The sequence below is a fragment of the Tachyglossus aculeatus genome, chromosome 6 (assembly GCF_015852505.1).
Source record: "Tachyglossus aculeatus isolate mTacAcu1 chromosome 6, mTacAcu1.pri, whole genome shotgun sequence".
In the NCBI taxonomy this organism is placed as follows: Eukaryota; Metazoa; Chordata; class Mammalia; order Monotremata; family Tachyglossidae; genus Tachyglossus; species Tachyglossus aculeatus.
Window position 1 is genome coordinate 4530716 of NC_052071.1, and position 15038 is coordinate 4545753.

Genomic DNA, 15038 nt, shown 5'->3' on the forward strand with positions numbered 1-15038 from the left:
GGAGTGGGGAGGGGAGGGGGGACAGGACGGCCTCCCCACCCCACTTTCCCCACCCCCCAGTCCCCAGGCAGGACTGGTCTAGCCAGCAGGGCCGGCTAGCTGTGTGTGTCTGTGTGTGCCCGGGTCCTCTTGTGTGGCCTCTGTCGCCCCGGTGCCCAGTTGTGGCGTCGCCGTGTTGTGGGAGCAGAGAGGCGCATGGAGAGGGGGCTCAGACTGCTGGGCCGGGGTCCCCTGCCCACGGGGGCGGGCGGCGGGGCCTGGAGGAGGGCGTCCCAACGCTGGGCCGGGGCCTTCCGACCCCTCCGGCCCCTCCGACTCGGGGGGCACGGCAGGTACGACCCCGAGGGGAGCCGGGCGCCGGGGGAGGTGTGATGGGCGCCGGGCTATTTCTTCAGCGCTTCAAGCTCTGGGGGTGCTGGTGGGATGGGATGTGTTGGGATGGGATGGGATAGACTGTGAGCCCACTGTTGGGTAGGGACTGTCTCTGTGTGTTGCCAATTTGTGCTTCCCAAGCGCTTAGTACAGTGCTCTGCACATAGTATGCGCTCAGTAAATACGATTGATTGATTGATTGATTGATGGGATGGGATGTGTGGGATGGGATGTCAACCTCTCCTCTACTTCGGGCTCTGGGAACGGGGCTGGGGCGGGGAGACAATAATAATAATAATGATGGCATTTATTAAGCACTTACTGTGTGCAGAGCACTGTTCTAAGTGCTGAGGAGGTTACAAGGTCATCAGGTTGTCCCACAGGGGGCTCACGGTCTAAATCCCCATTTTACAGATGAGGTAACTGAGGCACAGAGAAGTTAAGTGACTCGCCTAAAGTCCCCCGGCTGACAGTTGGCGGAGCCGGGGTTTGAACCCGTGACCTCTGACTCCAAAGCCCGTGAGCCATGCTGCTTCTCCTCCGTGAGATGAGATGAGAGGCGTGCTATTCGTTAAGCGCTTCCTAGGCTTCGGGCCCTGGGGGTGGCGACGAGAGGGGAGGTGGGCTATTTGCTGAACGCTTCCGACGCTCTGGGGCTGGCGGGGAGATGGGAGCGGTGCTATTGGCTAAGCGCTTCCTAGGCTTCGACCTCGGGGGACCTTCGAGACCGTGAGCCCACTGTTGGGTCTCTCTATGTTGCCAACTTGGACTTCCCAAGCGCTTAGTACAGTGCCCTGCACACAGGAAGCGCTCAATAAAGACGACTGAATGAATGGGGGTGGTGATGAGAGGGGAGGTGGGCTATTTGCTAAACGCTTCCGATGCTCTGGGGCTGGCTCTTGGTCAAGCGCTTCCTAGGCTTCAAGCTCAGGGGAGAGAGGTGGGATGGGAGTTGGGCTATTTATTAAGCGCTTCCTAGAACTTCAAGCTCTGGGGAGGGGGGTGAGATGGGAGCTAGGCTATTTGTTAAGCGCCTCCCACGTTTCAAGCACTGGGGCGGGGTGAGGTAGTTGTGCTATTTGTTAAATGCCTCCTATACGCCAAGCTCTGGGCAAGGATGGAGGGAGATGGTAGTTGTGCTATTTCTTAAGCGATAAGCCCTGGGCAGGGTGATTGTAGCTGGGCTATTTGTTAAACGCTTCCTACGCTTCATGCTCCGAGGAGTGTGTATGTGTGTGATGTTGCCAACTTGTACTTCCCAAGCGCTTAGTACAGTGCTCTGCACACAGTCAGCGCTCAATAAATACAAATGAATGAATGATGGGAGTTGGGCTATTTGTTAAACGCTTCCTACGCTTCATGCTCCGAGGAGTGTGTGTGTGTGTGATGTTGCCAACTTGTACTTCCCAAGCGCTTAGTACAGTGCTCTGCACACAGTCAGCGCTCAATAAATACAAATGAATGAATGATGGGAGTTGGGCTATTTGTTAAACGCTTCCTACGCTTCATGCTCCGAGGAGTGTGTGTGTGTGTGATGTTGCCAACTTGTACTTCCCAAGCGCTTAGTACAGTGCTCTGCACACAGTCAGCGCTCAATAAATACAAATGAATGAATGATGGGAGTTGGGCTATTTGTTGAACGCTTCTTAGGCTTCAAACGCTGGGGGTAGGTAGAGGTGGGGACCCAGCCGCCCCCCTCCCCACAAACTGGGGACTCACGGTCTGAGGAGGAGAGAGAACAGGCACTGAACCCCCACTTTACAGCTGGGGAAACTGAGGCCCAGAGCAGCCCGGGATTCCTGTCCTGTCCCAGGCGCTTAATCCAGTGCTCTGCACACAGGAAGCGCTCAATAAATAATAATAATAACGATGGCATTTATTACGCGCTTACTATGTGCAAAGCACTGTTCTAAGCGCTGAGGAGGTTACAAGGTGATCAGGTTGTGCCATGGGGGGCTCACACTCTTAATCCCCATTTTCCAGATGAGGGAACTGAGGCCCGGAGAAGTGAAGTGACTTGCCCAGAGTCACACAGCTGACAGTTGGCAAAGCCGGGATTTGAACCCATGACCTCTGACTCCAAAGCCCGGGTTCTTTCCACTGAGCCACGCTGCTTCTCCAAATACGACTGATCGTGGGCCAGGAGCATGGTTCAAATCCTGCCACTTGTCGGCTGTGTGACCTTGGGCAAGTCACTTCGCTTCTCTATGCCTCAGTTCCCTCATCTGGAAAATGGGGATGAAGACTGTGAGCCCCACAGGGGCCAACCTGCTCACCCTGTATCCTCCCTCAGCGCTTAGAACAGTGCTTGGCACATAATAAGCGCTTAACAAATGCCATCATCATTATTACGTCTACCGACTCTGTCCTCGTGTCCTCTCTCAAGCGCTTAGTACAGTGTTCTGCACACAAGAGGCGCTCAATAAGTACGACTGGCTGACCGACTCTCTCTGAGAAAGGGCCTACGGCAGAGTGGTAGTAAAAATCATATTTTTTAAATGCTTACCGGAGCGCAAAGTACTGCTAAGAAAACAGAGATACGGAAGCTCAAGAACTGGGGGAAAGCGCCTAGGAGCACGAGGCGTGAGAAGCAGTGTGGCCTAGCGGGTAGAGCCCATGCCCGGGAGTCAGAAGGACCCGGGTTCTAATCCCGGCTCGGCCACTTGTCTGCTGTGTGACTTTGGGCGAGTCGCTTCACTTCTCTGGGCCTCGGTTCCCTCATCTGCAAAATGGGGTGAGCCCCACGCGGGACAGCCTGATGGCCTTGTAGCCTCCCCAGCGCTTAGAACAGTGTCCGGCGCATAGCAAGTGCTTAACAAATACCACAACGATTATTATTAGATATGCTAGGCTTAGCTCAAGTGCTTAGCACAGTGTTCACCGTGGAATGATGGAGGGCAGGGATCTTCTGGCCCACAATTCCCCTCCCCTCTGTGCTTTATTCTCTCCCCTCTGTCCTTTATTTTCTCCTTTCTACCATTTAATCCCTCTGTCCCTTATCCCCTCTCCTCAGTCCTTTATTTTCTCCCTTCTGCCCATTAATCCTCTCCCCTCTGTCCTTTATCTTGTCCTGTCTGTCCTTTATTCTCTCTCCCATCCTTTTTTTTCTCTCCCATTTGTCCCTTATACTCTCCCATCTGTCCTTTATGCTCTCCCATCTGACCCTTATTCTCTCCCCTTTGTCCCTTATCCTGTCCTGTTTGTTCTTTATTCTCTCCCCCTGTCCTTTTTCCTCTCACATTTGTCTTTTATTCTCTCCTCTGTGTCCCTTATTCTCACCCATTTGCCCTTTATTCTCTCCCCTGTCCCTTATTCTCTCCCGTGTCCCTTATCCTATCCTGTCTCTCCTTTATTCTCTCCCGTTTGTCTTTTATTCTCTCCCATTTGTCTTTTATTCTCTCCCATGTCCCTTATCCTCTCCCATTTGTCCTTTATACTCTCCTGTCTGTCCTTTATTCTCTCCCCTCTGTCCTTTATTCTCTCCCGTTTGTCTTTTATTCTCTCCCGTGTCCCTTATTCTCTCCCCTCCGTCCCTTATCCTGTCCTGTCTGTCCTTTATTCTTTCCCCTCTGTCCTTTTTTCTCTCACATGTCCTTTATGCTCTCCCATCTGTCCCTTATTCTCTCCCCTCCATCCCATATCCTGTCCTGTCTGTCCTTTATTCTCTCCCCCCGTCCTTTTTTCTCACCTGTTTGTCTTTTATTTTCGCCCGTCCGTCCTTTATTCTCTCCCCTCTGTCCTTTATCCTGTCCTGTCTGCCCTTTATTCTCTCCCCGCTGTCCTTTTTTCCTCTCACATTTGTCCTTTATTCTCTCCCCTCTGTCCTTTTTTCCTCTCACATTTCTTTTATTCCTCTCATCTGTGTCCCTTGTTCTCACCTATTTGCCCTTTATTCTCTCCCGTGTCCCTTATCCTGTCCGGTCTCTCCTTTATTCTCTCCCATTTGCCTTTTATCCTCACCTGTTTGTCTTTTATTTTTGCCCCTGTCCTTTATTCTCTCCCCGATGTCCTTTATTTTCTCCCTTCTTTCCCTTATTCTCTCCCCTCTGCCCTTTATCCTGTCCTGTCTGTCCTTTCTTCTCTCCCCCGTCCTTTGTTGTCTCCCTTCTTTCCTTTCTTCTCTCCCCTCTGTCCTCTAACCTTTAACCTCTCTCCTCTGTCCTTTATTTTCCCACTTCTGCCCTTTAATCCCGTCCTCTCTGCCTTTTATTCTCTCCCCACTGTTCTTCATCATCATCAATCGTATTTATTGAGCGCTTATGCTGTTCTTCATTTTCTCCCTTCTGTCCTTTACACCCTTTAATCCTCTCTCCTGTATTCTGTCCCCTCCGTCCTTTATTTTCTCCCTTCTGCCCTTTAATAATAATAATTATGGTATTTGTTAAGCGCCTACTATGTACCAGACACTGTAGTAATCCTCTCCCCTCTCTCCTTTAACCTTTCGCCTCTGCCCTCTGGTCTTTATTTCCTCCCTTCTGCCCTTTAGTCCTCTCCCCTCGGTCCTTTATTCTCTCCCATCCGTCCCTTCTCCTCTCCCGTCCATCCGTCCTCCCCCCAATCCGGCCCCGGAGGTTGAGGAGACGCTCCTGATCTCGCCCTTGAGCCTGGGGACTTCCCCATCCCTCCCGGCCGTGGCCAGCGGCAGGTTGAAACTCCGGCTCGGAGCGACGACGGGGAAGCGTTAAGGGACCGAAACTTGGCATCCGGGCGAGGGAACGCCAAACCGGCAGGTTCAGTGGGTAGGAGGGAGGGCGGAGACCGAACCCAATCCTTACGCCCTCCCTCCAACCCCGCTTTAGTTTTAAATGATATTTGTTGGGCGCTTATTACGTGCCAGGCACTGTAATAACAGCCCCGTATTTTCTAAGCGCTTACTACGTGCCGGGCACCGGACTAAGCGTCGGGGGGGATCCAAGCTCCTCGGGTCGCACGCAGGCCCCGTCCCCGGTGGGGCTCCCGGTCTCCATCCCCATTTTCCAGAGGAGGGAACCGAGGTCCAGAGAAGTGAAATGACTCCCCCAAGGTCCCACAGCAGATGAGGGGCAGAGCCGGGATTAGAACCTGGGTCCTTCTGACTCCCAAGGGCCAGGCACTATGGTAAGCACTGGGGTAATAATAATAATAATAATGGCATTTATTAAGCGCTTACTATGTGCAAAGCACTGTTCTAAGCACTGCGGAGGTTACAAGGTGATCGGGTTGTCCCTCGTGGGGCTCGCAGTCTTCATCCCCATTTTTTAGATGAGGGAACTGAGGCCCAGAGAAGTGAAGTGACTTGCCCAAAGTCACACAGCTGACAGTTGGCGGAGCCGGGATCTGAACCCATGACCTCTGACCCCAAAGCCCGGGCTCTTTCCTACAAGCTAATCAGGTCGGACACAGTCCCCGCAGAGCGGGTTGGGGAAAGGGGCAGGGCTGGCTTGGGGGACGCGAAGAGGTTGGGTCCGCCCCTCCCCAGAAGCAGCGTGGCTTAGTGGAAAGACTCCCGGGCCCAACAGTCGGAGGATCTGGGTTCTAATTCCGCCACCGCTTATCAGATGGGTGACCTTGGGCAAGTCACTTCACTTCTCCGGGCCTCAGTGACGTCATCTGGAAAAGGGGGGTGAAGACGGTGAGCCCCACGGGGGGCCACCTGATGACCCCAGCACTTAGAACGGTGCTCGACACATAGTAAGCGCTTAACAAATACCATCGTTATCATTAAATACGATCAACTGAATGATCCGACAATGACCACCGCTATTATTATCACTGTTATTAATTATTATTATTATTATTATTATTTCTTTTTCCCTTCTCCCTCTGCGCCGTCGCCGTGGTCCAGGGAGCCGCGGAAGGTCATTCTGCACAAGGGATCTACCGGGCTGGGCTTCAACATCGTGGGCGGCGAGGACGGAGAAGGCATTTTTATCTCCTTCATCCTGGCCGGGGGTCCGGCGGATCTGAGCGGGGAGCTCCGTCGCGGAGACCGCATCCTCTCGGTGAGAAGCGCGGGGGTCTCCGGGCGGGGGGAGACCGTGGGCCCGTTCAGTCGTATTTATTGAGCGCCTCAGAGGGCGGTGGGGCCTTAGGTAAGTCGCTTGACTTCTCTGGGCCTCAGTTCATCCGTGGAGTCGTACTTATGAAGCGCTTACTGTGGCTAAGCGCTTGTGAAGAACCATCGGAAGGAGGAGAAGGAGAAGAAGGTGACGAAACAGAAGCAGAAAACAAAATAGAAGAAGAAAAGAGGAAACAGAAGAGGAAGAAAAGAAGCAGAAAAAACAGAAAAGAAGCCGAAGCAGAAGAAGTAGATGCAGAGGAAGGAGGAGGAGGAAAAGGAGGAGAAGGAGAAGACGACGACGAAACAGAAGCAGAAAACAAAGTAGAAGAAGAAAAGAAGAAACAGAAGAGGAAGAAAAGAAGCAGAAAAACCAGAAAAGAAGCTGAAGCAGAAGTAGAAGCAGAGGAAGGAGGAGGAGGAAAAGGAGGAGGAGAAGACAATGACGAAACAGAAACAGAAAACAAAGTAGAAGAAGAAAAGAAGCAGAAAAACCAGAAAAGAAGCTGAAGCAGAAGAAGAAGTAGAAGAGAGGAAGGAGGAGGAGAAGACGACGATGAAACAGAAGCAGAAAACAAAGTAAAAGAAGAAAAGAAGAAACAGAAGAGGAAGAAAAGAAGCAGAAAAACCAGAAAAGAAGCTGAAGCAGAAGAAGTAGAAGCAGAGGAAGGAGGAGCAGGAGAAGAAGACGATGAAACAAGCAGAAAACAAAGTAGAAGAAGAAAAGAAGAAATAGAAGAGGAAGAAAAGAAGCAGAAAAACCAGAAAAGAAGCTGAAGAAGAAGTAGAAGCAGAGGAAGGACGAGGAGGAAAAGGAGGAGGAGAAGAAAAAAAGGCAAGAAAAGAAGAAAAGCACAAGTAATAAAAATAATAATAATGATGGCATTTGTTAAGCGCTTACTATGTGCAAAGCACTGTTCTAAGCGCTGGGGAGGTTACAGGGTGATCAGGTTGTCCCACAGAGGGCTTACAGTCTTTATTCCCATTTTACAGATGAGGTAACTGAGGCACAGAGAAGTTAAGTGACTTGCCCAAAGTCACCCAGCTGACAGTTGGCGGAGCCGGGATTTGAACCCACGACCTCTGACTCCAAAGCCCGGGCTCTTTCCACTGAGCCACGAGCTAACAAGAACCATCTTCGTCCTGGTCGGGGGGAGCCTGGGTTCCCTCCTCACTCATTCATCACTCAATCATATTTATTACTATAATGATAATAATAATAATAATGGTGATGACGATATTGTTAAGCGCTTACTATGTGCCAAGCACTGCTCTAAGCGCTGGGGTAGATACAAGGTGATCAGGTTGTCCCACGTGGGGCTCACAGTCTTCATCCCCATTTTCCAGATGAGGAAACTGAGGCCCAGGGAAGAATAATAATGATGGTATCTGTTAAGCGCCTACTGTGTGCCGAGCACTGCACTAAACGCTGGGGTAGATACAAGGTGATCAGGTTGTCCCACGCGGGGCTCACAGTCTTCATCCCCATTTGAAAGATGAGGGAACTGAGGCCCAGAGAAGGGAAGTGACTCACCCAGGGTCACCCAGCTGACAAGCGGCAGTGCCGGGATTAGAACCCAGGACCTCTGACTCCAAAGCCCGGGCTCTACCCACTGAGCCACGCTGCTTCCTTGCTTACTATACTGACTGGGCGGGGGGTGACGGTCTTGACCTTTAGCTCGTCCTGGGCAGGAATCGTGTCCGTTTACCGTCGTATTGGACTCCCCCGAGCGCTTAGTCCAGCGCTCTGCACACCGTAAGCGCTCAATAAGTACGATCGAACGAAGGGAACGGGATCGAATCACGGTCGACTCACGTCTCTCCTCTCCGGGCAGGTGAACGGGGTGAATCTGAGGAACGCCACGCACGAACAGGCCGCGGTGGCTCTCAAACGCGCCGGGCAGACGGTCACCATCATGGCACAGTACCGACCTGAAGGTAGGAGGGAACGGTCGGCGTCATTATCGCGGCGTTCGTTAGGCGCGGGCCGGGCGCCGGGCACTGTACTGAGCGCCCGGGGCGGATACGAGCAAATCGGGCCGCACGCAGTCCCCGTCCCGCGTGGGGCTCCTGGTGCCGGTCCTCTAGACCGCCTGCTCGTTGTGGGCGGGGAATGGGTCCGGTTATTGTTGTATTGGACTCTCCCGAGCGCTTAGTACAGTGCTCAGCGGGAAGTGCTCAGTACATTTGTTCCTATTAATGTCTGTCTCCCCCCTCTAGACCGTCAGCTCGCTGTGGGGAGGGAATGCGTCCGGTTATTGTTGGAGTGGGCTCTCCCCGGTGCTTAGTACAGTGCTCTGCCCATAGTAAGCGCTCAATAAATACGATTGATGATGATGATGATGATGTACCGCGCTCAGTGAATTCGATTAAAGGACAGTGAATGAATCCCCACTTTACGGATGAGGGAACTGTAGCCCAGAGAAGGGAAGTGACTTCTCCAAGGTCACACAGCGGACACGTGGCGGAGCCGGGACGAGAACCAAGTCCCTTTGGCTTCCGGGCCTGGGCTCTATCTAATAGGCCACGCTCCTTCTCGTGAGCGCTCAATAAATACGATTGAATGAATGAATGAATGTGCCAACTTGTACTTTCCAGGCGCTTAGTACAGTGCTCTGCACACAGCGCTCAATAAATGATTGATTGAATGAATGTGCCAGGCGCTGTACTAAGCGCCGGGGTGGATCCAAGCAAATCGGGTTGGACACAGTCCCTGTCTCCCGTGGGGCTCACGGTCTTCATCCCCATTTTCCAGATGAGGCAACTGAGGCCCAGAGAATAATAATAATAATGGTGCTTGTTAAGCGCTTACTATGTGTCAAGTACGGGTCAAAGCACTGAGGCAGATGATGATAATAATGATAATGATATTTATTAAGCCCTTACTGTGTGCCAAGCACTGTTCTAAGCGCCCAACTAATAATAATAAAAATAATAATAATGGTATTTGTTAAGTGCTTACTATGTGCAAAGCACTGTTCTAAGCGCTGGGGAGGTTACAAGGTGATCAGGTTGTCCCACAGGGATACTAAGTCATCAGATTGGACACAGTCCCTGTCCCCCATGGGGCTCACGGTCTCCATCCCCATTTTCCGGATGAGGCAACTGAGGCCCAGAGAATAATAATAATAATGGTGTTTAAGCGCTTACTATGTGTCAAGTACGGGTCAGAGCACTGGAGTAGATGATGATAATAATGATAATGATATTTATTAAGCCCTTACTGTATGTCAATCACTGTTCTAAGCGCCCAACTAATAATAATAAAAATAATAATAATAATAATGGTATTTGTTAAGTGCTTCCTATGTGCAAAGCACTGTTCTAAGCGCTGGGGAGGTTACAAGGTGATCAGGTTGTCCCACAGGGATACAAAGTCATCAGATTGGACACAGTCCCTGTCCCCCATGGGGCTCACAGTCTCAATCCCCATTCAGTCATTCGATTGTATTTATTGAGCGCTTACTGTGTGCAGAACACTGTACTGAGCGCTTGGGAAGAACAAATCAGAAACATAGAGAGACAATTCCTACCCAACAACGGGCTCACAGTCTAGAAGGGGGAGACAACAAAATAAAAAAAGGAGACAGATGAGGTCACTGAGACCCAGAGAAGGGAAGCGACTGGCCCAAGTCACACAGCAGACGAGTGGTGGAGTCAGAATTTGAACTCATGATCTTAAGTGCCAGCGCTTAGAACAGTGCTTGGCACATAGTAAGCGCTCAACAAATACCATCATTATTAGTTTAAGCCAGGCCTGGGAGTCGGAAGGCCACGGGATCTAGCAGCGTGGCTCAGTGGAAAGAGCCCAGGCTTGGGAGTCAGAGGTCGTGGGTTCTAATCCTGCTTCCGCCCCTTGTCAGCTGCGTGACTTTGGGTGAGCCACTTCACTTCTCTGGGCCTCAGTTCCCTCATCTGGAAAATGGGGATGAAGACTGTGAGCCCCATGGGAGACAACCTGATGGCCTTGTATCTCCCCCAGCGCTTAAAACAGTGCTTGGCACATAGCAAGCGCTTCACAAATGCCATCATTATTATTATTATTATTATTATTATTATTATTAATCCCAACTCCGCTACTTGTCTGCTGTGTGACTTTGGGCAAACCACTTCACTGCTCTGGGCCTCAGTGATTAGAGAAGCAGCGTGGCTCAGTGGAAAGAGCCTGGGCTTTGGAGTGCGAGGTCATAGGTTCAAATCCCGGCTCTGCCAATTGCCAGCTGTGTGACTTTGGGCAAGTCACTTCACTTCTCTGGTCCTCAGTTTCCTCATCTGTAAAATGGGGATGAAGACTGTGAGCCCCCCGTGGGACAACCTGATCACCTTGGAACCTCCCCAGTGCTTAGAACAGTGCTTTGCACATTGTAAGTGCTTAACAAATACCATTATTGTTATTATTATTGTATCTCTCCCAGTGCTTAGAACAGTGCTTGGCACATAGTAAGTGCTCAACAAATACCATCATCATTATTATTATTATTATTATTGTATCTCTCCCAGCACTTAGAACAGTGCTTGGCACATAGTAAGCGCTTAACAAATACTACCATTATTATTATTATTATTATTATTATTATTATTGTATCTTTCCCAGCGCTTAGAACAGTGCTTGGCACATAGTAAGCACTTAACAAATACCATCATTATTATTATTATTGTATCTCTCCCAGCACTGAGAACAGTGCTTGGCATATAGTAAGCGCTTAACAAATACTAATATTATTATTATTATTATTATTGACTCTCTTCCAAAGCCTAAAACAGTGCTTGGCACATAAGCGCTCAACAAATACCATTATTATTATTATTATTATCATTATTATTATTATTATTATTATTCCAGACCCTGCCACTTCTCTGCTGTGTACTTTGGGCTAACCCCTGAGCCACTTAGAGAAGCAGTTGTGGCTCAGTGGAAAGAGCCTGTGCTTTGGAGTCAGAGGTCAGGGGTTCAAATCCCGGCTCCACCACTTGTCAGCTCTGTGACTTTGGGCCAAGTTACTTGACTTCTCTGTGCCTCAGTTCTCTCATCTGTAAAATGGGGATTAATCAATCAATCATATTTATTGAGCGCTTACTATGTGCAGAGCACTGTACTAAGCGCTTGGGAAGTACAAATTGGCAACATATAGAGACGGTCCCTACCCAACATTGGGCTCACAGTCTAAAAGGGGGAGACAGAGAAAAAAAAAAAAAAACCAAACATACTAACAAAATAAAATAAATAGAATAGATATGTACAAGTAAAGTCTGTGAGCCCCACGTGGGACAACCTAATCACTTTGTATCCTCCCCAGCGCTTAGAACAGTGCTTTGCACATAGTAAGCGCTTAATAAATGCCATCATTATTATTATTATTTTTAACCACTTCACTTCTGTGGGCCTCAGTGACTTCATCTGGAAAATGGGGGTGATGACTGGGGGACAGGGACTGGGGCCAACCCTTAGTCGCCACCTCAGCGCCTGGCACATCGTCAGCGCTTAACAAGTACCTCAGAAAGGCGCTCAGACCAGTGCCCTATTTATTTATTTATTTTACTTGTACCTATCTATTCTATTTATTTTATTTTGTGAGTATGTTTGGTTTTGTTCTGTCTCCCCCTTTTAGACTGTGAGCCCACTGGTGGGTAGGGACTGTCTCTAGATGTTGCCAACTTGTACTTCCCAAGCGCTTAGTACAGTGCTCTGCACATAGTAAGCGCTCAATAAATACGATTGATTGATTGATTGATTGATTGATTGATGATGATGATGATGCCCTGGCCCACCGGAAGCGCTCAATAAATACCACGGCTCGATTTCCCCTCATCACGCAAGGCCCGCCTCGGCCCCACCGCGCAGGCGCGGCCGGGCGCGTGGGCGGGGCCTACTATGCAAATCAACCTCGCTTGATTGGCTCGCGGGCCCAGGTGCGACGGAGGCGGGGGGGGGGGGCATCGAGAGGGGCCCCTGGCTCGCGCCGGGGGCGGCCGGAGTGGGCGGGGCTTCGTATGCAGATTAATGCCCCCCTGATTGGCTCGCGGCCCAGGGGCCGGGGCGGCCCCGCCCGGGGGAGGCCGCTGATTGGCCGCCGGCCCTCCCGCGGCGCGGGGGCGTGGCCAATGGGGGCGGAGGAGGCCCCCCCCGGGCGCGCGCGCGCTCCTCCGCCGCCCGCGCGCCCCGCTTTGTGTCCTCGCGCCGCGCGAGCACGAGCGGCGGCGCGAGCGCGCAGCGGGGGAGGGGCGGGGAGGGGAGCCGGGGGACGGGACCCCGGGGCCCCCCAGCGCCCCGACGAGCCGGACCCGAAGCAGGTGACCGTACACCCCCTCCTGGCAGTTTCCCCCCGACGCCTGCTTTCTCTTTCCTCCCTCATTTTCTCTCCCCTTTCTTCTTTCCCCTCATGTCCTCCCCTTCCCTCCTCAAGCCTTTCTCCTTTCCTTTTCTTTCTCTTCTTCATCCCCTCATGTCCTCCTCCTCCCTCTTCAAGCCTTTCTCGTTTCCTTTTCTCTCTCCCCTCGCCTCCTTCCTTCTTTCCCTCGCCTTCTTCATCCCCTCATGTCCTCCTCCTCCTCCCTCCTCAAGCCTTTCTCCTTTCCTTTTCTCTCTCCCCTCACCTCTTGCCTTCTTTTCTTTCTCCTTCTTCATCCCCTCATGGCCTCCTTCTCCCTCAAGCCTTTCCCCTTTTCTTTTCTCTTTCCCCTCACCTCTTTCCTTCTTTTCTTTCTCCTTCTTCATCCCCTCATGGCCTCCTCCTCCCTCAAGCCTTTCTCCTTTCCTTTTCTCTCTCCCCTCACCTCCTTCCTTCTTTCCCTCACCTTCTTCATCCCCTCATGTCCTCCTCCTCCCTCTTTCCCTTCTTTCCTTTTCTCTCTCCCCTCACCTCCTTCCTTCTTTCCCTCGCCTTCTTCATCCCCTCATGTCCTCCTCCTCCCTCTTCAAGCCTTTCCCCTCACCTCCTTCCTTCTTTTCCCTCTCCTTCTTCATCCCCACATGTCTTCCTCCTCCCTCTTCAAGCCTTTCTCCTTTCCTTTTCTCTGCCCCCTAACCTCCTTCCTTCTTTCCCTCGCCTTCTTCATCCCCTTATGTCCTCCTCCTCTCTCTTCCCCTTCTCCTTTCCTTTTCTCTCTCCTCTCCCCTCACCTCCTTCCTTCTTTCCCTCTCCTTCTTCATCCCCTCATGTCCTCCTCTTCCCTCTTCAAGCCTTTCTCCTTTCCTCTCTCCCCTCACCTCCTTCCTTCTTTTCCCTCTCCTTCATCCCCTCATGTCCTCCTCCTCCTCCCTTTTTAAGCCTTTCTCCTTTCCTTTTCTCTCTCCCCTCACCTCCTTCATCCCCTCATGTCCTCCTCCTCCCTCTTCAAGACTTTCTCCTTTCCTCTCTCCCCTCACCTCCTTTCTTCTTTTCCCTCTCCTTCATCCCCTCATGTCCTCCACCTCCTTCCTCTTTAAGCCTTTCTCCTTTCCTTTTCTCTCTCCCCTCACCTCCTTCCCCTCACCTTCTTCATCCCCTCATGTCGTCCTCCTCCTTCTCCCTCTTCAAGCCTTTTTCCTTTCCTTTTCTCTCTCCCCTCACCTCCTTCCTTCTTTCCCTCGCCTTCTTCATCCCCTCATGGCCTCCTCCTCCCTCAAGCCTTTCTCCGTTCCTTTTCTCTTTCCCCTCACCTCCTTCCTTCTTTCCCTCTCCTTCTTCATCCCCTCATGTCCTCCTCCTCCCTCTTCAAGCCTTTCCCCTTTTCTTTTCTCTTTCCCCTCACCTCTTTCCTTCTTTTCCCTCTCCTTCTTCATCCCCTCATGTCTTCCTCCTCCCTCTTCAAGCCTTTCTCCTTTCCTTTTCTCTTTCCCCTCACCTCCTTCCTTCTTTTCCCTCTCCTTCTTCATCCCCTCATGTCTTCCTCCTCCCTCTTCAAGCCTTTCTCCTTTCCTTTTCTTTCTCCCCTAACCTCCTTCCTTCTTTTTCTTCTCGTTCTTCATCTCCTCATGTCCTCCTCTTCCCCTTCTCCTTTCCTTTTCTCTGTCCTCTCCCTTCACCTTCTTCCTTCTTTCCCTCTCCTTCATCCCCTCATGTTCTCCTCCTCTCTCTTCCCCTTCTCTTTTCCTTTTCTCTCTCCTCTGTCTCCTCACCTCCTTCCTTCTTTCCCTCTCCTTCTTCATCCCCTCATGTCCTCCTCCTCCCTCTTCAAGCCTTTCTCCTTTCCTTTTCTCTTTCCCCTCACCTCCTTCCTTCTTTTCCTTCTCATTCTTCATCGCCTCATGTCCTCCTCCTCACTCTTCCCCTTCTCCTTTCCTTTTCTCTCTCCTCTCTCCCCTCACCTCCTTCCTTCTTTCCCTCTCCTTCATCCCCTCATGTTCTCCTCCTCCCTATTCCCCTTCTCCTTTCCTTTTCTCTCTCCTCTCTCCCCTCACCTCCTTCCTTCTTTCCCTCTCCTTCATCCCCTCATGTCCTCCTCTTCCTCCCTCTTCCCCTTCTTCCCTTTTCTCTCTCCTCTCTCCCCAACCTCCTTCCTTCTTTCCCTCTCCTTCTTCATTCCCTAATGTCCTCTTCCTCTCTCTTCCCCTTCTCCTTTCCTTTTCTCTCTCCTCTCCCCTCACCTCCTTCCTTCTTTCCCTCTCCTTCATCCCCTCATGTTCTCCTCCTCCCTCTTCCCCTTCTCT

At 51.3% G+C, this 15038-nt stretch overlaps 1 protein-coding gene across 2 annotated transcripts in view; it reads left to right on the top strand.

Moving 5' to 3' along the window:
- Positions 1-15038, top strand: part of DLG3 (discs large MAGUK scaffold protein 3) — a 95978-nt gene that overhangs the window by 29973 nt on the left and 50967 nt on the right. For both annotated transcript variants that reach the window (XM_038748132.1, XM_038748133.1), the window contains exons 9-10: positions 6197-6353; positions 8245-8347. In XM_038748132.1, the coding sequence (XP_038604060.1) occupies positions 6197-6353; positions 8245-8347 (260 nt within the window). The remainder of the gene's footprint in view (positions 1-6196; positions 6354-8244; positions 8348-15038) is intronic.